The following is a 25,824-nucleotide window of genomic DNA, read 5'->3' as shown; positions in this document are numbered from 1 at the left end:
TTTTAAAAAAGAATGTGACCTAGTACAAATGAAAAATAAATCTATTTTATTATAATTAATTTAAATTTAAACATAAATAGCTGCATGTGGCTAAAAGCTACTATATTGGAAAGCACAAGTCTAAAAGTTATATAGGTATGAAAAAATCCACTGGAAGACAATATATATGCCTATTAGAAAGGTGGTAGAAATTGGTATATTCCTGGAAAAGAGCATAAAACTGAAAGAGGAAAAGATACAATAACTGGGGTCTTCAAAATTGTGAAAATATTTTTAACTATATGCAGTTTTTTAAATTCTTGATATGCTTAATTTTCTTTTTTCAGTAGATTAATAAAGAAGGGAACTACAACACTGGACATATTTCTAACTAAGAATGAAGAACAAGTTTGAGTGCAAATGCCAGGAAACGGAGAAAGTGCTCATATAATTTTAGAGTTCACGTCAGAGAAGGGAGGAAATACTGGCGTAGTTAGATATGATACAGATCAGTAAAACGGATTTGAAAAGCTTCATTTAAATAACAGGCTATGAATTCATAACTCAAAAATCAAAAAGGAAAGACTATAACTAGAATTCTGTATAAACAATTACAAATGGCCCACAAAAGAGGAAAAAAACAAAAGTTATCTAAGAAGACCAATCAACATAGCTGCAAAGAATTTACCCACGAAGTTCAGATTGAAAAGGTACATATAATAACTAGGTGGGGGGAAAGGAAATAATCACAGATGAATATAAAATAGTGTACATAAAAGAACATAAAAATTGTAAATACAAGAGAAAGGGCTTGGACTTGGGGAAATGTTTAGACCAGAAAGAACAATAAACAGGGCAGAATTCCACAAGTTAGACAGCTGTGTAATGCTAGAGGCAGAAAAAGAGCAGGAAATTCCCTTTTCACTTCCATCTTCGCTGTCCAAGAGAATGTTGCTCTGATTCATATTTGTAAGGAGGGTGATTTCAAGAGTGGTGAGTGCGCAACATTTCTCTAAATTAAAAGCATTTTCTAAATTGCTACTTAAGCAAGACTATTTCTTAAGGATGTTTCTTAACAAACATCTATCAACAGAAAAATCTTTGATATTCCATGATTATATATATTTGTAAAGCAGATAATAAGCAATTAATAATTCAAAACAGAGATAGTCCGCCAAGCTCTTTATCACTGCTTCATCTGAATCTTATAAAATTAAAATGGCAAGAGAGGCAGGGCATTATAAAAGTGTCTAAAGAAAAAAGTACCATTAATTTTCTTATTTTTCAAAGAGATCATAAAAATCAGTCAGGGCGGCGGGGGTGGGGGGGAACCTTAAAAAATAAATAAATAAATCAGTAGAAGATAGGGTCAGTACACACCTACAAACCAAATATGTAAGACCAATAAACATCACAAAGTTGTTTACCCCTCAACTGAAGAAATGTACTAAAAAGTCAAATTATAACAAACTGCAAAAAGTTTAAGTTTGATAATATTCAGTTTGCCAAGGTTGTGAGAGGACAACAACACTCTGTTACATGTTGGTGAGAATATAAAATGATACCATTCTTGAGGGTAAAAGTTTAAAACACAGACCCACTGGTCCCAGCAACTCCACTGCTAAGCATTTACCTTAAAGATGTACTTGCAAAAGGATACCAAGATATGCACGTGAAAAGGTTTTAGAGCACTGTTTTAAATAGCCACAAAGTGGAAACAACCCAAATATGTATCAGAGGCGACTATTTATTATGGTACGATAAAATGGAATAAAAAACAGTCAATAAAAGAACCAATTATATCTTCTTGCCAACATGGAAAATTCCTAAGTATGTTCAATAAAAACAAGTAAGATGCAGAAGAGTATGCAGTATATTCCTTCCCATTTCTTTTTCTTAAAATGCAGGTATAAGATGAAAACAATTTTTTAAAGAATATATAAAACTTTTAATTACAAATATCTTTGGGAAGGAGATTTGAGGATAGGAAGTGTAATGTAGGAGAAATTTGTAAAGGATATTGTCATCTTTAGGCTGCTAAGCATTTAAAACAATACCGATTTGAAGAGAATTTCAAGAAGTGAGAAGCAAATACTCCCTTCCCAATCTTTCTCTCAAGTGTGCAGGCCAGGCCATGCAGGTCTTCCTGCTCTGGACACTGAGTCCTGGTAGTGAGAATAAGGTACAGAGAAGTCAGAGATTATTCTAAGATCTCCAGAGCAGTCACCAAGTATATGAGCAGTCACCAATACCCAGTCACGGCAGCGGTACCTGGGACAGCATGCGTCCAAGCAGCAATGTCCTAAGCAGAGACTACTCTTACTGTAACCTCTTGGCCATGTCTTGCTTCCCTTAGCATCTCAATCTTCAAAGTTTGGTTCTCTAGTTATGAGCTATGAACTACCTAATATTTTTCAAAAAATTATTTCCTGATTAAGTTAGAATTGCTTTCAGTCATGTGCAACTAAGAACACTGACTTCTTTCCTTTACAGTATTTTCCTATAGGCTTTGTGTAAGGATTTTTTTTCTTTTTGCTTTGTTTTTATATTTTTTTAGTGAGGGTTCATGAAATCATATTTTTGGTGTGCTGCCTTTAACATTTGAATTTTATGGTTTCTTATCTAGCACTTTTGGGCACCAGTGAGACTAGCAGGAGAATAAACAATCTATTTAAAAGAAAATATCACAGCATTTTTAAAAAGGAAGGAGGGTAATTTCTCTTAAAGAACTTGAACATTACTTAGGGAAACATTCACTGTGGCTGCCCCTCCCACTTCCTCCTCCCTCCTCCCAAGGATTTCATGCCCACAACTGGCTCACTGCCTCATAAGTTAGATACAATGGAAAGGCGGAAAAAAGCAAGAAAACAGCATTTCCAAAAGGAAATGAGAATATTTAGCTGTAGATATTCGGAAAGTAGAGACAAACACTTAAACAAGAGCAGAGAGGTAATACCCACAAAACTTGGAAAATCAAGAATACAAATCTTTCCAACACAATTATACCTTACTTTAAAAAATGTCAATGAATTAAAGTCTTAATTCATTAAAAAGTTGTGAGAATAAACATTGCCTTCATATTTTCAGTCTTTACATTTCTCAAAGAATTTCTATGAAATCGTTCTAAATAAAGCTGCCTATTGTCAAAATAATATATAAGCATATATATTTCAACAGATATAAAAAGTTTGATTTAAAAAATTAGTCGATGGAAGATGGCAGAGCAGGAAGCACCAGGAATCCATCTTCCCACCTAGACAAAAATTGTACTGGCATAACTGATGAACTATTTTAGAATTCTGGAGTCTATTTCAAAGCTTATAGCTTCCAGGGGTAGGCTTGGACAGTAAAATCACAGTTAATTTCAGTCAATTTCAATTCTTACTATGGTAGCAGCTCCTGACCTGAACACCCTCTTCCATCCCTCCCTCATACCCAGCAGGCAGCCATGCAGTATTCCTGGAGCATCCTGCACCAGCATGCGGGACCTTGTCCTCCAAATACTAGGGATCTGTGTTCCTTCCTATCCTTGACTTCTGCCTCTGACTGCAGATGTGCAGACACAGAAGAAGACTATCATTATAGCAATCCCCACTGACGGAAAAAGCTTCCAGGGGATTTTAGATCCATCACCTCGTTTTTTCTTAAAATTTTCCCCTCTTCCTCTTTTGGGAGACAGCCACTTAAGAAGTATGACGTTCATTTATAAGTTTTCAACTCCTTTAGGTAAATACCCAAAGGGATGCAAATTCTTGAGTATATGGAGTCTGTTTAGTTTTGTAAGAAACCACCATCTTCCAAAGAGGCTGTATCATTTACATGCTGTAGGTTTTTTAAATACTGCCATATTGTATAGGAAGCAGTCGTTTTGTATGTTACACACTGAATGATTCCACCTATATCACATTCTTAGAAAAGTCAAAACTATGGAGAACAGAAAAGTATCAATACTTGCTAGAGGGACAGATGAATAGGCGAAGCACAAACCACTTTTAGGGCAGTCAAAGTACTCTGTATGATACTATAACAATGAATAAACATCATTATAAATTTACCCAAAACCCAAAAATGTACACCACCAACAGTGAACCCTAATGTAAACTATGAACTCTGAACAATAATGGATATGTCAATGTAGGTACATCAATTACAACAAATATACCATTCTGGTGGAGGACAATGATAATGAGGGAGGCTATGCATGTGTGGAGGCAAGGGGGTGGGAAATCTCTGTCCCTTCTGTCACTATATTGTGAACACAAAATGGCTTTAAAAATAGTCTATTTAAATAAATAAATAGCACTCCACGACTATATGGATCAAATATGATATGCCATGGTAAGACAAAGTTTTTCCTCTACTGTCAACAACAAGACAGGAGGCCTATTTTTGCCACTTCTAATCAACACAGAACTAAACATTCAAGCCAGAGCAATTAGGCAAAAAAAAGACATCCAAATTGGAAAGAAGTAAAATTATCTATTTTCAGATGACACCACAATCTTACATGTAGAAAACCCTAAAGATTACACACACCAAAAAAAAAAGTGTTAGAATAAATACTCAGCAGAGTAGCAGGATATAATATTAACATACAAAAATCAGTTGCTTTTCTATACACTAACAAAGAAAAATTTAAAAAAAAAGAAAAATTAAGAAAACAATTATATTTATTGATTTCAGAGAGGAAGGGAGAAAGAGAGATAGAAACATCAATGATGAGAGAGAATCATTGATAGGCTGCCTTCTGCACACCCCCTACTGGGGATCGAGCCTGCAACCCAGGCATGTGCCCTTGGCAGGAATCGAACCTGGGACCCTTCAGTCCACAGGCCAACGCTCTATCCACTGAGCCAAGTGGCCAGGGCTCTGAAAACAATTATATTTAGAATAGCATCAAAAAGAATAAAATATCTAGGAATTAACTTAACCAAGGAGGTAAAATACTTGTACACAGAAAACTACAAAACACTGTTGAAAAAAAATTGAAAAGATCTAAATAAATAAATAAAAATCCCAGGTTCATGGTTTGGAAGACTTGTTATTGTTAAGATTTCCATAACACTCAATACAATCTACAGATTAATGCAATTCCTATCAAAATCTTAAAGACTTTTTTTTGCAGAAATAAAAATTCCATCTTAAAATTCATATGGACTCTCAAAGGACTCTGAATGGCCAAAACAATCTTGAAACAGAAGAACAAAGTTGTAGGACTCACAATTCCCAATTTCAAAATTTGCTACAAAGCTACAAAGTATGGTATTGGCATATGCATAGACAAGAGAGCCCAGAAATAAACCCTTTTTATATGGTCAAATGATTTTTGACAGATGTGCCAAAACCATTCAATAGGGAAAAGACAGTCTTTAATGGAACTGGGAAAAGTGGATATCTACACAAAAAACATTAAGTTGGACCCTTATCTTACACCATATTAAAAAATGAGCTAAAAGTGGATCAAAGGCCTAAATAAAAGCCCCAAAAGTATAAAACTTTTAAAAGAAAACATAGAGGAAAAGCTTCATGATGCTGGATTTAGCAATGATTTCTTGGACATGACAGCAAAGACACAGGCAAAAAAAAAAAATGGATAAATTGGACTGCAGCAAAATTTAAAATTTTTGTGCATCAAAAGACACTACCAATAAAATAAGAAGGCAACCCACAGAATGAGAGAAAATATTTGCAAATCACATATCTGATAAGGGATTAATATCCAGAATATATTTTTTAAAACTCCTAAAACTCAAGAACAAAAACCAAGCCATCCAAACAGGCAAGGGACTTCAATAGACATTTCTACAAAGATATACAAATGGTCAATAAGCACATGAAAATATGCTTGAAACCATTTATCATTAGGGAAATGAAATCAAAACCACAATGAAATACTATTTCACACTCATTTAAAAAACGATTAAAAAACAGAAAATAATAAGTGTTGGTGATGATGTGGAGAAACTGTAACACTTTTGTATTGCTGATGGGAATGTAAAATGGTATAGCCACTATAGAAAACAACATGGTAGATCCTCAAAAAATTAAACATAGTTATCATTTGATCCAGCAATTCCACTGCTATAGGTAAAGTGAAACAAATTGAAAGAAGGGACTCGAATAGATACCATTACACCCATGTTCACACCAGCATTATTTACAACTAGAGGCTCGGTGCACGAAATTTGTGCACTGGGTGTGTGTGTGTGTGTGTGTGTGTCCCCGGCCTGTGCCCTCTCGCAGTCTGGGACCCCTCGGGGGATGTCCTGGGGGGATTGGGCCTAAGTTGGGGCTCTCACAGTCCAGGACCCCTCACTTCTTACCACCTGCCTGCAGCAGAGGTAGGAGAGGCTCCCGTCACCACTGCTGCACTTGCCAGCCATGAGCCCGGCTTCTGGCTGAGCAACGCTCCCCCTGTGGGAGCACACTAACCACCGGGGGGGGGGGGGGGCAGCTCCTGCATTGAATGTCTGCCCCATGGTGGTCTGTGCACATAATAGCGACCAGTCGTTCCACCATTCAGTCGTTTTGCATATTAGGGTTTCATTATATAGGATAGTCTAAAGGTGGAAGCAACCCAAGTGTCCATTGACAGATAAATGGATAAACAGAATACAGTGGGGCCTTGACTTACGAGTGTCCCGACTAACGAGTTTTTCGAGATATGAGCCGCTTTGAGTTGCGAGCTAAAATTCGGGTTACGAGCCAGCTTCAACCCCACCGCTAGTTGACGCAGCAAACGTCACAGTGAACGCCACAACTTCAGCCCAGCATCACGTGTCTCACTCGTTCACTTTTGATTTGACATAAGAGTAATTTGAGTTACGAGCTCCGTCACGGAACGAAATAAATTCGTAAGTCAAGGCCCCACTGTATGGTATATACATAAAATGTAAGAAAATTCTAATACATACCACAGCATGAATGAACCTTTAAGACATTATATGCTAAGTGAAATAAGTCAGTCACAAAAAGACAAATATTGTATGATTCCACTTATATACAGTACCTAAAATAGTCAAATATGTAGTGACCAAATAGTGGTACCAGAGGCTGGGACTAAGGGGAAGGAGAGTTACTGTTTAAAGGGTACAAAGTTTCAGTATGAGATGATAAAAAAGTTTTATAGATGGACAGTGATGACTGCACAACAATATGAATGTGCTTAGTGCACTGAAGTGTCACTTAAAAATAGTTAAAATGTGGCCCAGCAGGTGTTGCTCCATGGTTGAGTATCAACCTATGAACCAGGAGGTCAAGGTTTGATTCCTGGTCTGGGCACATGCAGAGGATGTGGGCTTGATCCCCAGTAGAGGGGGCATGCAGGAGGCAGCCAATAAATGATTCTCTCTCATCATCGATGTTTTTATCTCTTCCTCTCCCTTCCACTCTGAAATCAATAAAAATATTTATTTTTTAAAAGGTTAAAATGGTAAAATTTTATTTTACATATATTTTATCATACACACACAAAAAAAGTTTCTCATTTCCAACTCTATTCATCCATCTTCAAAGCCAAATTTTTGCTTCTCTCCTAAAAGCAATCGCACTCAACTACTCAGATTCTTTTTCCTGGCATTTAATTCAGCATTTCTATATAATATATAGTATCATACTGCATCTTACAGATTTACTAATTACCTGCATATTTTCTGCCATGGTAAAGGAGACTTACAAAACCAGTAGAACTCACACACACGTTTCACTCCTCTTAATCCCCCTTAATAGGTAATATCACGATATTGGGTTAAATCAACCAACAAATACTAATAATTGCTTTCTGTTTCTAAGTCACCTGTTTTACTAAGACTCTCTTGCATATTTTCCCCAAATATTTCAATATCAACCTATCAGTTCTTTTTCTTTCTTCCCCTGAATCCCTCTATCCTGCTGCTCCAATCAGAACTGGTTGCTCTTCTGCTTGTAGCACAGTTGTCATCCTGGGGCTTTTCTTTTTCGCTTGAGTTGGATCTTCTCTTTACTGAAGCCCTTTTATTTCATGGTTTATTCCCTTGTTTATCTGGGGCACATCTTCTAGTAATCTCCTGAGAAATGTTACATGGATATATTCTTTTTAATCCTTGAGCATCTTGTTTTCCTACTTTTGCACTTGGTTGGTGGTTTATATAGATACAGAATTCTAGACTGAACATACAACTTTTGAAGTGCTGTTTTCTCCATCTTCTATCTTTAATTCTACTGCCAAGAAGTTAGATGCCATTCATATTCCTTAAACCTTCCTGAGCCTAAAAACTTTTGAAACATTCTCATTATTTCTGGTGTTTGAGAAATTTCATAATAATTTGCCTGGTAATGGCCTATTTTCATTTAGGCCTATATGCAAATATATAGGTATTTCCAATCTGGAAACTCAAGTCCTACAGAAATTTCCTGGTATAATAACACCAGAAAAGACCTTCCTTGATGATTTCCTACATGAGAGAAGAGGTCAAAAGTTGTTATAAAGGAAAAATGAAATTGATACTTTCCTCTAATTTATTTTGAATAATTTCTCTATATAATCTCTAAACATTAAATCCTCTAAATAATCTCCTCTCAATTCTTTTTAACTGAATAGCCAAAGGATGATAATGTAGGGGTAACAAAAACATTTCCTTTTTATTGAAAAGTCGACATACAATTAAGGTTGATTGGAAAGATCAACATATAATTAAGAATATTTGAAAAATGTCTTCAATAAGAAAATTGCATAAAACAGGAAAAAAGATGAACTCTTAAATCTGTAATCAGCTGCTTATATATGAATAAAAACTGATAATATTCAAGATAATGGATAATGTTTTTTTTAATCACTATGTATCAGAAAACTGAGCTCTAAGCATTTCCTTACAATAAATATGGGAATCTTTTCATACCTAAAATCTTTCCAATAAAAGAGAAGGAAGTAAATGATTTCCTACTAATTCAAACTAGGGGGAAATATTGTTATATGCATTTTTTCATTTTTAGCATTTCCAAATTATGCTCCATAAAACACAATTTAGAAATATGTTATTTAATACACAAAAGAAAAGAGACAAGGAGGAAAGAAGAGAGGAAAAGAAGGGGGAGAGAAAAGCATATTATAATTTCACTTGAGAATCTACAGTAAGAAAGCCAGTTCACCTCTTTAAACCTACATTTCCCAGATGTTATAAGGTACAGAACAGTTCTCGGGCTATGTCTGTTAAACACATGAAGTATTAATTGGTTAAAGACTGCTTAGATCTATAGCAGATAACATATAAATTAGGTATCTTCAGTATTAGCCTGAGAGATAAGACTAACATACATATCAAAGAATAATCAATTATCTGAATAAAACATTGTTTCATATTACCAGCTAGTTGGAGCAAGAGTTTAGTGGCAAGAAGGAAGGGGGATAAAATGTGGTAATAAGAGGAAAAAAAGAAAAACAGTCTGGGAAGAGTTAGCTCTTCAACTTCCCTTCTATGAGCTGTCCTTGTCCTGCAGTGTCAATCCTGATTGTTTATTAAACAAAGCATTTGTGCCCTGGCTGGGTGGCTCAGTTGGTTGGAGCATTGTCCCGTACACCAAAAGGTTGAGGGGCAACCGATCAATGTTTCTCTCTCACATTGATGTTTTCTCTCTCCCCTTTTCTCTCTCTGATTAATCAATAACAACATATCCTTGAGCAAAGATTTTTTTTTACAAAGAAATAAAAATAAATATTTTTAAAAATTTGCAATTAGGATTGTAAAAAAAATTTCACCTTGGTTCACTTTCCCCTTCCTCTCCCTTTTTGTTTATTTTTTAACATTAATTCTGATCCTAGGAAGTCACCTAATAAGGAGAAGTTAAATATTTGTCACAAATATACTTTGAGTACCTCAAGTATAAAATTCACATTGCTATAATAAATCATATCCCAAAACAGTTAAATAATGCTGGACAATTTAAGCATTAAGGTATTCGCAATTGGAATTTCTTTTACTCAAGGCACTGATGTACAACAACAAAGTCTGAACTCTACATAATATTTACTGATTGGGGGAAAATAATAGGAAAAATATGGAATTAGGAAAAAAGATAATATTCTTTAGACATCCCAAATAACAGGGTAAGGAACAATTCAACTAGAAATAGTTTCATTAACAGAAAATGTATAAGGAAATAGACATTTTTTCACTGCTGTTATCATCTTTGGACCAAAAGCAAAATACCAATTATAACTACTATCTCCAATACAGTGTGAACTAATCAAGAAAATCAAGGTTAATCCTAACAGACAAATTACTTAGGAACTATTTATTTTCACTTTAGCTTCCAGAAAAAACGACATCTTCCTTTCCCAGTCTCTGTTCAGCCTTTCCTCCTTAAAAAAAAGGAGTTTGGGGGTGGGAGGAGTTAAGCAACTGAAGACAACAAAGTCTTACTAGCCATTTATCCCCCAAATTAAAATAAAGACTAAACAAAAATAAGCACAGCGCAACTATTACAGTCAGTTTATAATTCATTTTTTATATGCTAGTACCATTACCATTAGGTGACAAGAGTAGTCAGCTAAAGCAACCATTGGCTACATAACCAACCATATACATAAAATATTTTTACGAATAACAGATTTGAAAAGTTAAAAGCTAGATAAATAAACTAGATACATTAAAGCAGACAGAATAAACTTCAACTTTGGTTACACAAACTAAAAGTGTGAATCTTAATTCAGAAGCATAAAAGCAGTGGTTATGAAGTCAAAAGATCAAAGATCAAAATACTTCCCAGCATAGTATTTTCTTGGTGAAGTTATTACAGTTTAAGGTCTGATAATCAAATGTATTGCTTCAGAAACGGACTTATCAGTAACATAAAAGAGGATCATTTAGCCTCAGTGACTAACTCAGTCAAAGAGATTAATTCACATTCACAAGAGAGTAATGAAAAAACTAGCACACCAGATTACCACAAAAAATATCCTCACAATGATCACAGAACTCATCTTTACTCTTTCCCAATATAAGTACTAATCTGACTTGGTTAAATCATTATTTGGTTGAATACAGAATTACAGTAATGTGTAGTAGATCATCTTATGAGATAGTTCATCTAAGCCATAAAGAGGCCTGATAAATACTCCTGCACAACAGAGAATACATGCCTGGTGACTGCACTGCTCATTTCCCAGACTCTCCATCTCTCAATCAAAATTTACTTTGCTCATTCTTTTTTCTATCACCCATTGCATTTTCTGTTGATGTGTTATCACTGACTAAGCCAGCTCAAACTGCTTCAATGTTAAGCATCCTTCCCGTGTCTTGCCTATGAAAAGGGCAAGTTCATTTCCCTCTTTTCCGTTTAAGTAGTACTTCTGACAGCCTCATGTATACTATCTATATTCTAACAGAAACCACAAAGAAAATAGTTTTGGGTTCTTTTGTAGAAACTGAAATTTAATTCTGAACACAATGTGAACACTACAAAAACCCAACTGGACACAATTCAGTACTGCAAAAATATTAATATACTTTGGTTCAAAAGAATTGCTAAAAATTAACAACTTATGGTTAGCTCATATAAGGGTATAAGTAGGCTTATATACTTAGACAACTATTATAAAAAGAATTCTACATTGCATAATGCTTTAAAACTAATTATAACATTTAATTCTCATAACCATCAAATATTTAAATTGAAAATCTTCAAAAATAACCCAAATTTTAACTTTTAAAGGCCATTATAGTTTCTAGTAATATTTTACAGTTAATTTATTCATAACAGATTTTTGCATTGACATCAGAAAATATACTAAGACTATTTACACAGCAGATACAAATTCCTTCTCTCATAAAATATACCATGTACTGTTAGGTCATAAACACATTAAAATTAATTAAATGGGCCTTTTCATTCAGCCTTGTTCTGAGCTGAATGATAATTACACTTAGAAAATTATGCAAAATTATAAAATGGACAAAGTTAGTCTTGGTATGCCCAGCAATTTTTTTCAAGATTCTTTGCACCAAATACTTCTTCAGGTGTTTGGTACATTTATGACCCATTATAAACTGCTATATGTAAAACTACATGGTATATTGATTATACACTGAGTGGCCAGATTATTATAACCACCTGACGTTTATAGGCAAATTAGCTATAATTTCACGCTGAAGTTGCTAGAAGGCCAGACCATTATAAACAGGGAAGCAGGTTGTTTACCACGACAGAAGTGATTTTTTTTTCTGAAGATATGGGTAAACAACGCAAATTAACAGCCTTTGAACTTGGGATACACACACACACACACACACACTAAGTGGCCAGATTATTATGACCACCTGACGTGTGTAGGCAAATTAGCCATACACTGCATCGTATGGGATATGGAAGCCGAAGGCCTGTTTGAACACCTTTGCTGTCTGCAGTTACCAAGATAAAACGTCTCCAATTCGCACAGGAACACAAAATTGGACAGTTGAGCATTGGAAAAAAGTCATGTGGTCTGATGAATCACGTTTCCAGTTGTATCATGCAGATGGCAGAGTGAGAATTTGGCGGAAACAGCATGAAAGCATGCACCCCACATGCATGAGTACAACCCTTCAAGCTGGTGGGGGCAGTGTTATGGTTTGGGGCATGTTTTCCTGGCATGATTTGGGCCCTTTAATTCATGTGGAACAACGTCTGAATAGCACAACATACCTAAGTATCATTGCTGATCAAGTTCATCCTATCATGTTGATGGCGTATCCCAATGGAGATGGCTTCTTCCAACAAGACAATGCGCCATGCCACGGTGCTCGTATTGTGCAGGAGTGGTTTCAAGAACATGAGGGAGACTTTACCTTGCTTAGGTGGCCCCCACAATCACCAGATCTCAATCCAATTGAGCATTTGTGGGACGAAGTTAAAAGAGCCATCAGGCAGCTGGTTCCACAACCATCAAATCTCACAGAACTGGACAGTGCTATTCATCAGGCATGGTGTCAGATTCCTCGCATCACCTTTCAACATCTCGTGGAGTCAATGCCAAGAAGAATCACTTGTTTACCCATATCTTCAGAAAAAAATCACTTCTACTGTTGCGGTAAACAACCTGCTTCCCTATTTATAATGGTCTGGCCCTCTAGCAACTTCAGTGCGAAATTATAGCTAATTTGCCTACAAACATCAGGTGGTCATAATAATCTGGCCACTCAGTGTATATACCTTAGGATAAATATATGTAAGTAAATAAATACACTCAAGAATTTTAAGCCTAACCCCCAATTGTAAAATAAAAAATAAATACATAAAAATCATAGTGTAATGAATCCAGGCATTAACCTATTGAAGGGCACTTTGTATAGAGTCCACGAAAGCATAGCACATACACCTGATTAAGTAAAAAGTTTGTTCTTATCAAATTCAAATGAGTTGTATCCTATTGAGGCCCATTAGACATATTAAGAAAAAAAATAGTTATAGAACACCAACATAATATCCACATCAAGTTTACATGACAAAGTACATCTTTTTCGGTGGTTCAGATATATTTTCTAAATGAAAATACAACATTAATATACCAATATTCAAAATTAAAAATTAAGAGTTCTTACCTTACTACATCATCAATATTGTTCCTGTATACACCTTCAAGTCTTTCTGCAGGAAACCCCATAGCAATAATGTTTGGATAAATATCTGAGTACTTAAGTTAAGAAAATATCTGAAATATGGAACAATGAAAAGTACATGTACACATTTTAAAACATTATCTGGGAAGCTTTCCCCACTACAGCTTTGCTAATGAAAATTGTCAATTTATCTATAAACTATCATGTATAATTAATACAGTTAAATACATTAACTTTTTTAAAATACTCAACATTTTTTGGCAAAATAATTTTAAAATCCCTCTACTTAGTACATTAAAAATGTACCTAAGGTAGCTGCCATACTATAGTATTTAGATATATATGGAAAATGAAAACCTCAGACTTTATAATCACAAATACTGAATGTCTTGGGACAAAAACCAAAAAGCCAATTAAAAACAAGACAACAAAAATTTACACAACCTCCAATTTTCCTGATTATAAAAGACACCATGGTTTACAGAAAAGTAGATACAATTAAGAATTAGGACATCAGATTTAAAACGTATAATTTGGACAAGTCACTTAATCCTTTTAGAGTTCAATTTCCTATTCCACATGATTACATTGAGACAACCATTAAGATCTCCTCACCCTTAGTGTTATGACTTGATAATACTGAACTGGGATAGAAACTTACTCTCATTTCCTATCAAGGTAATCAATATTTAGCATGCCTCATTCTAGTCCCTTGTTACACACTACAGTTGGCATAACAACAAACATCTACACTTCAGAATAATTTATATCAGACTAACTATAAAAAACTACCAACAATCTACATTTCTATGCATTGTGTCCATCATACCAGCTCTCATTTCTTCTTGAGCTCTATCAATCCTCTCTAATCCCAGGATTTTCTGACTGGAATCTTTCAGATGAGCCAAGCTAATCTGCCTAAAGCCTCCCTTCAAGACCATCTCTAAAGTTCTCCGCCCACCTACTTCTGGACCCATTCATCTTCCAAATACAATTCAAAATTCACCATATTCAGTGCCCTTTTCTAAATTTTTTTTTCTGCTTGCTCACATTATTAAGCTGATTTCACTGTTATTTTCAAACCAAAGATAATTATCAAATTACTGAAAGCTCTTATTTTGATAATTAAGAAAAGGTTGTACGTATAATCTATGTTCTATTCATATGATTACTATGTACTGGTTGGATAGATTTACAGACTATTTAAGAAAAAAATGTGCACAACAATGTATACATTATATTTTGGATAAAAATATTTTATAAAAGAAATAACATTTTCTTTCTGGGTAAAGAAATATTTACACATATATTTTAAAAGACTTAAAGGGTCTATCAGCCAAGTTCACAGGTATAATGCTGTTATGGATACTGTTTTAGCAAACCAGCCATAAAGGACATTTTTGAGCCAACTAAATAAATTTGAATATAATCTGAGTATTAGATGAAATGAAAATCTACTGAAATGAATAAGTAGACATTAATGGGTGGGTGGGAGGTTGTAAAAGAGAATGTACAGTGTGATGCCATCCTGGTAAAAGGAAATGTAAAAAAAAAAAATCCAAATAGTATATGTACACAAAAAGATTACAGACTAAGGTACTAAAAGTAATAATCTCTAGGTGGTGGGAATATATATTTTTTCTAATTTTTGTATTTTCTATTTTGGGAACAATGCACCTGCACTGTTTCTGTAATAGATGTTTAAAATTGTGTTTTTTAATTATCTCCAAGTCTATTTACTAAGTATCATGAGAAAATACTGTCTTGGCCTGTATGACTAGGAATCATCTCTGTATGTAGTTTTTTTAAATGTTGAATTTCTACCCCCCCAAAATTATTATAATAATAGTATCTATGATTTAAATAATATTTCCTATGTCCCAGGAACAATTCTTGCCACTTTAAGATACATAAAATCACCCCAAATCTCAAAGGGTTCTTCTACTGTAAAGATTCCCAAAAGAAAACTATTAGGATGATCATTTTTAACATCACAAATATTAGCTATCATCTATTATCTATGTACTAGAAGCCCAGTGCACAAATTCATGCACAGGTGGGGTTCCTCGGCCTGGCCGGCGATCAGGGCCAATTGGGGCCGTCTTGCCCAGTCCTGATCAGGGCCAATTGGGACAGGCTGGTGGGGGGGAGGGACCACAGGAGGTTGGCCAGCCACGGGAAGTTGGCTGTGGGAGCGCACTGACCACCGGGGGCAGTCCTGCATTGAGTGTCTGTCTCCTGGTGGTCAGTGTGCATCATAGCAAACGGTCATAATGGTTGCTTAGGCTTTTATATATGTACTACTATATAAAAGCCTAAGCGACCAGCCGATGGGTAGCAATGATACTCACTGACCACCAGGGGGCAGATGCTCAACACAGGAGCTGCAGCACTGCGGTGACTTGGCAGCTGCGGTTCTCAGGTGACGCACCCGGAACCAGAGAGGAGGGAGCCCGATTCCAGGGTGCATCACCCAAGAACTGCCCTCTCACAATCTAGGACCACTCGGGGAATGTCAGAGAGCTAGTTTCGGCCCGATCCCTGCAGGCCAGGCTGAGGGACCCCCCACCAGTGCACGAATCCATGCACCGGCCCCTAGTTCTCATATAATAAAGTAGACCCACTGAAAATGTAGCTCTTGGTCAATTATTGACATGCTTTAGGGCAGTGGTCGGCAAACTGCGGCTCGCGAGCCACATGCGGCTCTTTGGCCCCTTCAGTGTGGCTCTTCCACAAAATACCGACTTCTGCGCATGGGCCACAAAGTTTCAATCACACTGTACATACGCTCCCACACGTGGTATTTTGTGGAAGAGCCACACTCAGGGGGCCAAAGAGCCGCATGTCGCTCTCCAGCTGCAGTCTGCCGACCACTGCTTTAGGGCATTATGTCCATTCATGAGGGGAAAAAAGCAGAAGAGAATAGAGGTTCAAATCAAGCCTATAGCAGTACAATTCCTGAAAATGAATAATCTTTTCTTTTTAACTGTATCTTGGAGCACAAACATTAAAAAAAGTAGGGCTTTTTAAAAATACATTTTTATTATTATAGATTTGAGAGAGGAAGCGGGGGAGAGAAACATCGACTTGTTGTTCTACTTATTTATGCATTCACTGGTTGATTCTTTTATGTGCCCTGACAGGGGATCAAACCCGTAACCTTAGTGTATGGGGACAACACACTAACCAACTGAGCTACCTGGCCAGGGCAAGAAAATGTGATGCTAACAAAAGAAAGTGAGGCAGAAGGAGAAAACCAAAGCAGTGGCAGCTACCACCAATCTGGAATGCCTATCTATAAAATTATAAATACATTCTAGTTCAAAATACCTATTCAAAACATGCAAGTTTTCCTGACTAATACAACAGAACTATTTCTTATTAAGTAGTAATTACTTCTACTAACAAACTTACCTAGCCTAACCATTAATTTCAGTGAGAATGCTGATTTTAGCTTTATAAAAAAAAAAGCACAGAAGTATAAAACCCCTTTAAATGTAGTCATTTTAAGCAGGACTAAATTCAAGCTTATTCTTGCACTATGAATTCTAATAAAGTAAATAAGTTTGCAAAAAACTCAGTTAACTTAATTAAGAAAACTGTTAAGTGCTCATTAAACTCAATTGGCCTCTTCCTTCATTCACTTAACCATTCAAACACATATGGAACATTGGAAGGGGCACTGAGAATTTAAAGTTAAGACTACTGCACTCAAGGAGTTACTTATTTTATCAGAGAAGACAGACACAGAGACCTACAACAGTGCCAAAAGCCCTATTATGTACATATCAAGATGTTTTAAGAGCTACAGAAAACAGGATTAATTCTGTAGGGGCAGAGATAAAGTTTCACAAAGTAGGTAACATGTTAGATAATCCTTAAGAAGTCAGACAGTAGACAGAAGGAGAGCAATTACAACACTCCAAGCAGAGTATAGAGCAGATATGGAAATACATAAAATATTCAAAAAAACTGAGCAGTCCATTGCAGTTCATGCATGAAGCTTTATGGAGAAGGCAACAGGACTGTTAGAAGATTAGGAGCAGGACTGGCAGAAGATTAGGCCTAGTTTAAGGATGCCATGGCAGGGAATTCAATTTAATTAGGAAATAATTAGTCAAAGGCCTACATCACCCTGGCAGTCTCTTGCAGAGGAACAATCCATTGCCCTGCAATCTCCTGCAGGGTAACTATCAAATCCTTTCTTTAAAGAGAAATCTTTCTATTCAGTCTTTTTAAGGTTTCATTTGCTTCAGATTCTCACCTTCCTTATTTATAGTTTAAGATTTTACCCAAGATTTTGGCATTCATCATAAATTAGAAAGAACATGTGCGAAACAGTATGCCAAATAAATTCTCATGTAATCCTAACAATCCTATGAAGCAATATTACCGTTTCATAGATGACAAAATTCTGAGGGTCAAAAGTTTGGGTAACTGCCCAAGATCCCAAAGCCAGTAAGTAATGTTATGATTCAAACCCATTATGTACATAATTACAAAGCCCCAACTTTTTATACCATGCTGCCTCACGTAAGATTATAATTATTTTATATTTCCAAATCATTAATGAAAATGTAAAATTTTCAAGGAAGTAGGCAAAAATGAAAGTGATTTACCAATCAAATGTTAAAACTTAAAATCTTATTTAAGAGACAAGACAAAAATCGTTTCCAAAACTGATGTCAGCAACTAATGAGTGCTGAATTTTGAGGCAAATACTTCTTATGCCAAGTATTATACCAATAAACAAAATCTCTAATATAACTGTTTTGCTTCCCCATACATTGAAATTTTTATGACATGTTTTTAGACATTTTAAACCAAGACTGAGAGAAAAGTGATTTGTAATACAGAACAGCCTTAACCAGCACTTACTGGATATACTTTTGAATAAGAAGTAGTGTTTAATATGAAATTTTCACCTAACGACTAAATCTTATTTTAATTATGATGATTACTGAAAGTAAAGCAGTTCTGAACAGTTTCTTTGTTGTACTCTATATAACACATAGATATGTTTATCCCTGAACAAGTTATAAACTAAAATGCAGTGCTAGTATACAAAACAAAAACTGCCTTTTTTCCCCTCTCATAATTATTTTAAGGAAAATTATTTCCATAGATCACATAACAAGCTTTTCTTAAAATTCTAGTTAACTGCTAGTAACAACATGAAGCTATAACATACACGGAACATGACTGGCCAAACAGAAAGTGATAAACAGATTTACAGAGGTAGTGATCAAAATGCATCAAAAGCATATCTGAAGTCGCCTGGTTCACCAGAGGAACACTGAACTAAAACCAGCAGCAAGAGTGAAGAAAGAGTCCAGCAGGTGTGGCTCAGTGTTGAGCATCGATCTATGAACTAGGAGGTGACTGTTTGATTCCAGTAAGGGCACATGCCTGGATTACAGCGCTCAATGATCGTGCAGGAGGCAGCCAACCAATCATTCTCTCTCATCATTGTTCTCGTTCTCTCTCTCTCCCTCTCTCTCTCTTTCTCTCTCTCTCCCTCCCTCCCTTCCTCTCTGAAATAAATAAAAATATATTATTTTTTTTAAAGAGTGAAAGAATAAAGTCAGACTAATAAGAGAAAACAAGAATCAAAGCAAGTTAGCAAATACCAATACTTCACCATTTAATTTTATTTTCCAAGAATTTCTGGAGATTTTCCCTGCTTTCCATTAGTGCTTTCAACCAGCAGACACTTAAGGCCAGGTGAAAGGAAATGAAACTAAGTTTACATTTCTCTCAAAAAATTTTAACAAGTTTGAATTTAACAAATACTTTCCAAGGATGTCACAGTTATATCCACATTATCTCTTCTCAAATTATGCTTTAAATACTAGCCACTGTCTGGACTTATATGACTTTCTCATTTAAATGAAAGACTTTATTTCTTACTAGGTTTTATTTTTCCCTATTAAGTGTGGTAAATGTTTGGATCTGGTTTCTAAATTGAAGATTCATACTGGGAGAAAAGCAGAAATAGTTCCTTTAATTTTCCAGTTAATGAAGTGCTAATTGTTCATTATTTAATAACAATTTTTCCTAATATATAAGGCATATAATCATTCCTGTACATACCAAATAACGCAGCTTAAACTCTTATTTTCTAAACTGAAAGGGTACAGAAAGAATGAACTACAAAAATATTAAGAAGAATGCTCCCCAAATTAGGGATTTTAAAAATAAAGAATGGCCAAGTATAACACAAGACACAGGAACCTTTAAAATATTTATAAATGTCAGACCTTGTACTAAGCAGTTAATGCATATCATCACTAACATAATTTTATTCTCAGCTTTGTACCTTAAAAGCCTAACTTCAGGTTAAGTTACTCAATATCTCTGGGCCTCACATACTTTTGTTTTAGTTTTCTATAAAATAATGATAGAAACTCTAGCTGTAACTTCGCCACTGGCTGTTTTAGGGATCAAATGGGATATCTGGAAATATCTTTAAATTCGTAAAACTGAAAGGGCTTTATAACTATAAATAAGGGGTTATTATCTGAGACTGCATGAGTTAGAAATGTCCTTTTTTAGTTTAAATGTCTCATTACAAAACAACTCAAAACAGTGTTTTTATAAACAAATTATAAAAAGAATTCCAATGTTAAATTCACTTTAGCAGAAATTTTAGTTTTTTTAAACACTTTTTTAAATATCCCATTTTTAAGTATTTTAAATTATTTAACATATTTTTATTGGTTTTAGAGAGTAAGGGAGAGGAAGAGAGATAGAAACATCAATAATGAGAGAGAATCGATTAGCCACCTCCTGAACGCCGCCTACAGGGGATCAAGCCCACAACCTGGCATCGAACTGTAATCTCCTGGTTTATAAGTCAATGCTCAACCATGGAGCCACATTGGCCAGGCTCTTTTTAACACTTTTTAAATTATCTGCTTGCTGTGCCAACCCAGAAAGGAAAACTTACTGCCAAATAATTTATGAACTCTGCTTAAATTTTCTACTTTTCTAAACAATTCAAACCTCACAACTTTTACATGTTTATAACAACCCGTCTTGACTGAAAAGTTTACACATATTGTTGCTTTGAAATAGAAGTTTAGATCTCACTTTCTAAAGGAAAACATCAAGAATTTCTAGTAATCCTACTAAGCAACACTATAAATTGGTTCGTTTGGCAAGAAATCTACAACCTATGCCCTAGCCGGTTTGGCTCAGTGGATAGAGCATCCCCCTGTGGACTGAAGGGTCCCAGGTTGGATTCTGGTGAAGGGCACATGCCCGGGTTGCGAGCTCGATCCCCAGTAGGGGGTGTGCCGGGGGCAGCTGATCAGTGATTCTCTCTCATCATTGATATTTCTATCTCTCTTTCCCTCTCCCTTCCTCTCTGAAATCAATAAAAATATATTTTAAAAAAGAAATCTACAACCTGAGATAAGGAGCTATAATATATTGTTACCTTTTAATCCAACAATCCCACTCTATTATCCTCTAAAACACAGAGACAAAAGTAAACTATACAAAGATATTCACAACAATGCTGTTTATAAAAGAAAAAAATGAAGAGAATCCTAACACAGTGCCCTACGCAAAGCATAATACTAATAGTTAGCCTGATGAAATATTACCCATATAGCTTTAAAAATAACAAGTACCCACTGACAGATGAAAGTCTGTGGGGAAAAAAGCTCACAGAACAGTAGGAAAATACTGATTACAAGTATGTAATTATGTGCATATGTACATTAACAAACAGGGAAAGATAATTTCCAAAAACAAACATTTGAAATAGAATTAACTTTTTTCTACTAAACTGTTTAAATTTAAGAATCATTTTGAAAGAATTTCAAACCAGATATAGTAAAATTACACCGAGCTAAAAAAAAATCTTTTTTAAAGGAACAATAATGGCACTCTTAACTTTAATTATTTAAATTGAAACAAATTAATCACTGAAAAATATCTTGTCAAGTCATTGATAATGCTAGCAATACTCTATAATCCAAAGTGTAATTTTTTAGTGTATTAGCTGAGGCACTATTAGTCCCTTCAGTTAATTTAATCATTTTTTCTTGAGAGTAGCTGTTAATCCTGAAATATTATGTCCACAACTCTGCAAGGATACATCTGAGAACTTCTAAATATTTAGGTTGCCCAACTAACTGGTTTTAACGAGTATACCAAACAATTACCTTCTTCCTAGGTCTCTGGATGAATATGATAAGACTGATTTCCTGTTTCAGAACTCTGTTGCTGTTAAAATACACACACACACACACACACACACACACACACACCCCTCTCTACCGTTTTGCTCCCACTAAAAAACATCTAAGATTGACTACCAATAACAAATCAAAAATATGGCTATAACTTATATAACTACCACCAGAAAGATTATCAGCTCAGCAACATGCATTAGACATACTTGTCAACATTATATACTTGAACCAAGCCAAATACTAACTCTAATTTTCTACAGCAAAAATCAGAATAAGCATATGAAAGATTATGAAAGTTAAAATTATAATATTGGTCCAGCATTACTATAAAGAACATAAGGGGGTATCTTTTAACTCTAATCTTTATATTTAATGTTAGATTTATGTTACTACTGTAATATCATTCTATTATAAAAGCCATGCTTTTATTTATTTTACCAGAAGTGACTACCTAAAACACTAAATTTTAGCTATAAACAAAATGAAAAAACATTAACTTTCACAGAAAAAAAAAAAAAGACATTCAAACAATTAAGGAACAGAAGAAGCTAAGGGATCTATCACTAATCTGAGAACAAAGACCTAGTAATATTCAATGACAAATTCATTCAATATTAGCAAACTGCATTCTGAAAACATAAAAGATTACAAGATTTCCAACTGTATCAATCTTTTAGACACAACCATGAACTAATTTTCTAATATTCAAAAACTACTATACACTAGGTACTAAGAAAACAAGGTTCTAATACAAAGGTGTCTCTGGCAAGTTGGCTTTCTTTTTCCAATTAAGCCAAAACTGCAAATTTTTTAAAATTTACTTCTAACAATCCAATTTGTGTTTCAAAGAAAGCCGTTAATTTGAACTACTTTATGGGGAAAAGCTCCAAATATGTGTGTGTTACACAGCTTCCTTTTATATTGGCTTTAATATAAAATCAAGTCTCTTTATTCTGTACCTTAAGCCAAAAAATCATTTGGAAAGGACTTGCTTTTTTTTTTTTTCCCAATTGGCAAAAATAATTTTGCCTAAGTGCATGCAGTATTTTAATCTGGATAAGAACAATATGAACTAGAAATACTTGTGGATTTTAAAATATGAAGGCATACACAATGGCATTCATCACCATTCAATATTGGTGAAGTCAAATTACTGATTTTGTAACTGCCTTGTTCTAATATTGAAAATATGATTCATATTCTCACTGAAGGTATTTTAATCATTGTATCAACTTTATAATCACTTGAATAAGTGGTTATCAAAATATCTGAAATTACATATACCAAAACTCTAGTTAAAATTCCTGTTTTAAAATTTAATAATATGCAATTTTAAAATATAACAGATATGAGTTAGTCTATATTTCTTGGTTTAAAAAGATAAAACTCAATTTTAATCAGCCACCTATAACTGCTTATTTCTGAAAAGATACCATTTTAGTATGAATCCAATTCTTGTAATTGGGGGGGTGGAGGAGGAAGCACAATTACTAATAATGGTTAATTGTGGAATCTTCATATTCAAAGGAGAACATACTAAAAATCTTAGAAAATAATTATGCTGAAATGTAAAAGAAAAAGAATTAAGCAGTCAACTTTTTCAACCAGTAAACAAACTTAAAAAACAACATTTAACATACAGAAAGACAAAAATACCAATAGATGGGACGGATAGAAAAGAAAACAAGGAAAAGGAGCTCTTTAACACCGCACCCTTTATATACTATTAAGTAGATAGGTAAAGACTTTTAAACTTTTAATATTTAAATAAAAATCTCAGCTACATGTGTGCCTCTCTTAATGTAAGATATGTAATTTATGTACATATTATCCGTCTATCCAAAAAGGTATCATTCTTTTCATGGCCTACAATTCAGGCCTAAACAAATGCTATAAACTGATGTTAGTAAAACAATCCACTTTCATCAGACATTAATTTAAAATTGGCAACGTGTTTCTTATACAAAAAATAGAGGCCCCAGAAATGAAGTTGCATTTGAAAACATAAATTCAAAATCATATCTAAACTGAAATATTATATCTGATCATATCAATCATGTGTTATGAAAACAAACTTCTCAATAAAAAAACAATGTTAATGATAAATAAAACAAAGTAGATTAATCAGATCTTATTAGGCCTGATATGCAAGTTTAAAGACTTGGCAATACCAAGTGCCTGGGAGTAAAAAGAAATTAAGTTATAGAAACAAATTTTGTAGTGGCTCAAAATGCAACAGTAAAATTTTAAATGGGAAACTCATTTACTAGCATACAGACAAAAACTGAGTTGTAGGAAAATAAAAAAAAACCTGAAAAATATTTAAAGCAAATCTTCAAGGAATACTTAAGTCAGTTGCCTGGTTAAGTTTTATAATAATAAATTCCTATATATAAAACTGTTAAGAAAACTACAGTTTAAAACTATCATAGCCTTGTAAACCTTAATATCAAATTAAAATATGATGTTTCAACTTAAATATCAAAACAATCTTATAAAGGTAAATGAATAAAAGACAAACTTTCATTATATGATCGTTAGTTCCCAACCAGTATCTTTGTATTTTAGTAGAAAAATGTAAACAGCAGCATAACCATTGTTTCATTTTTGTAAAAGTTTAAAATTTTGATATTAGTCTTTAAAATTCATAATTAATAGATAATTCCAAAAATAGAAGTGTCAAAACCACTTATATCACTAGATTTTCCTAACTTTTCCCTATATTTAACTAACAGATGGCAAGCCTTAGTTCTTGGACACTGCACAATAATCACAATCTGTGTGACCTTTTCAGTATTAAAAAGAATCCAAAACAACCTTAATAATGAGCACCTTAGCTATTTTACAATATTACAAATAATCTTGATTACCTTAGACAAAATCTAGATATGCAAGATTGTATACTTTCAGTGACTAAATTATTTCTTTTATACAGATTTCCTACAACTAATCTATGAAAACTATTCAGATATTAGATTGCTTCTCGACTGTTCAAAAAACATATTTGCATGCACTCACAAAAAAAAATATTTTTGCCTTCAGTGTTTTCTTTAACATCAAGAAGGTATATACCACATCTAGATCAAAAGTTCCTTGTTTAAAAATTGAAACAATTTTTCTTCATTTGGAAAATGTTACTCTAACAAGTAATTTTGTTTTAAAAAGAAAAGAATTTGTTTCTTCCTCAATATTTTTCATTCTAACTACATGAATTAATAAATTCACTGAGAATTATCATTTGCCTGGCCAGTGTGGCTCAGTGGTTGAGCATCTACCTATGAACCATCAGGTCATTGTTTGATTTGGGTCAGGGCATATGCCCAGGTTGCAGGCTTGATCCCCAGTAGGGGGCATGAAGGAGACAGCAGATCAATGATTCTCTCATCATTGATGTTTCTGTCTCATCTCCCTCTCCCTTCCTCTGTCTGAAATCAATAAAAACCTATTTTTTTAAAAAAGAATTATCATTTAACTAATATAGTTAAAATTATTACCCTTTTTAAATTTTTTAATATGTGACACAAATAGTACCGGACATAACATGCAATTTTTGACCACAAAAATTAATACTGATCATAAATGCAAATATACAGCAAACCTTCATCAGTTAATATCACCAATTACTGAGGTAACTATGCAAATATAAATTATATCACTCAAAATATGCTCCAGGGAACAGTAACATCATGAGTCATACCCTTTTCTCTTTAAAGACAGAAAAGCAATAAATTATATCTACTTTAGTATAAAATGATGTGATATAGTTTATCCTAATAACTTCTATATCCACTTTAATTCCAAATTTTATTTCATCTCACTTAAGTAAAATATGCTTAAATTTTAAATATGCAATAATTTCCCTATAAGTAAAGCTTCAAGGCTCTAACACTTCAGCTGTCTTTTTTTGTGTCTAAGTTTTTTTTGGTTGTTTTTTTTTTGCATATAAGTTCTTTGGTGAATCTCTTTCCATCCCTCCCAGATTATGATTTTATGGATCAAAATCATGAAAATCTTTCTTAATATTTAGAAAGATATTGGCCCTCTGAAATCCACTCTGAAAAAAAAAAAAA

At 34.2% G+C, this 25,824-nt stretch overlaps 1 protein-coding gene across 3 annotated transcripts in view; it reads right to left on the bottom strand.

Annotated features, from left to right (window-relative positions):
• Window positions 1-25,824, bottom strand: part of PTEN (phosphatase and tensin homolog) — an 82,531-nt gene that overhangs the window by 45,908 nt on the left and 10,799 nt on the right. For 2 of the 3 annotated variants that reach the window (XM_005875936.2, XM_005875937.2), the window contains exon 2: window positions 13,533-13,617. In XM_005875936.2, coding sequence (XP_005875998.1) covers window positions 13,533-13,617 — 85 coding nt within the window. Of the gene's footprint in view, window positions 1-13,532; window positions 13,620-25,824 lie in introns of all 3 variants that reach the window. The other variant, XM_014547468.1, reaches the window with a different exon arrangement.

Source organism: Myotis brandtii, unplaced genomic scaffold (genome assembly GCF_000412655.1).
Source record: "Myotis brandtii unplaced genomic scaffold, ASM41265v1 scaffold475, whole genome shotgun sequence".
NCBI classification, from domain to species: domain Eukaryota; kingdom Metazoa; phylum Chordata; class Mammalia; order Chiroptera; family Vespertilionidae; genus Myotis; species Myotis brandtii.
This window is presented reverse-complemented; position numbering and strand designations above follow the sequence as displayed.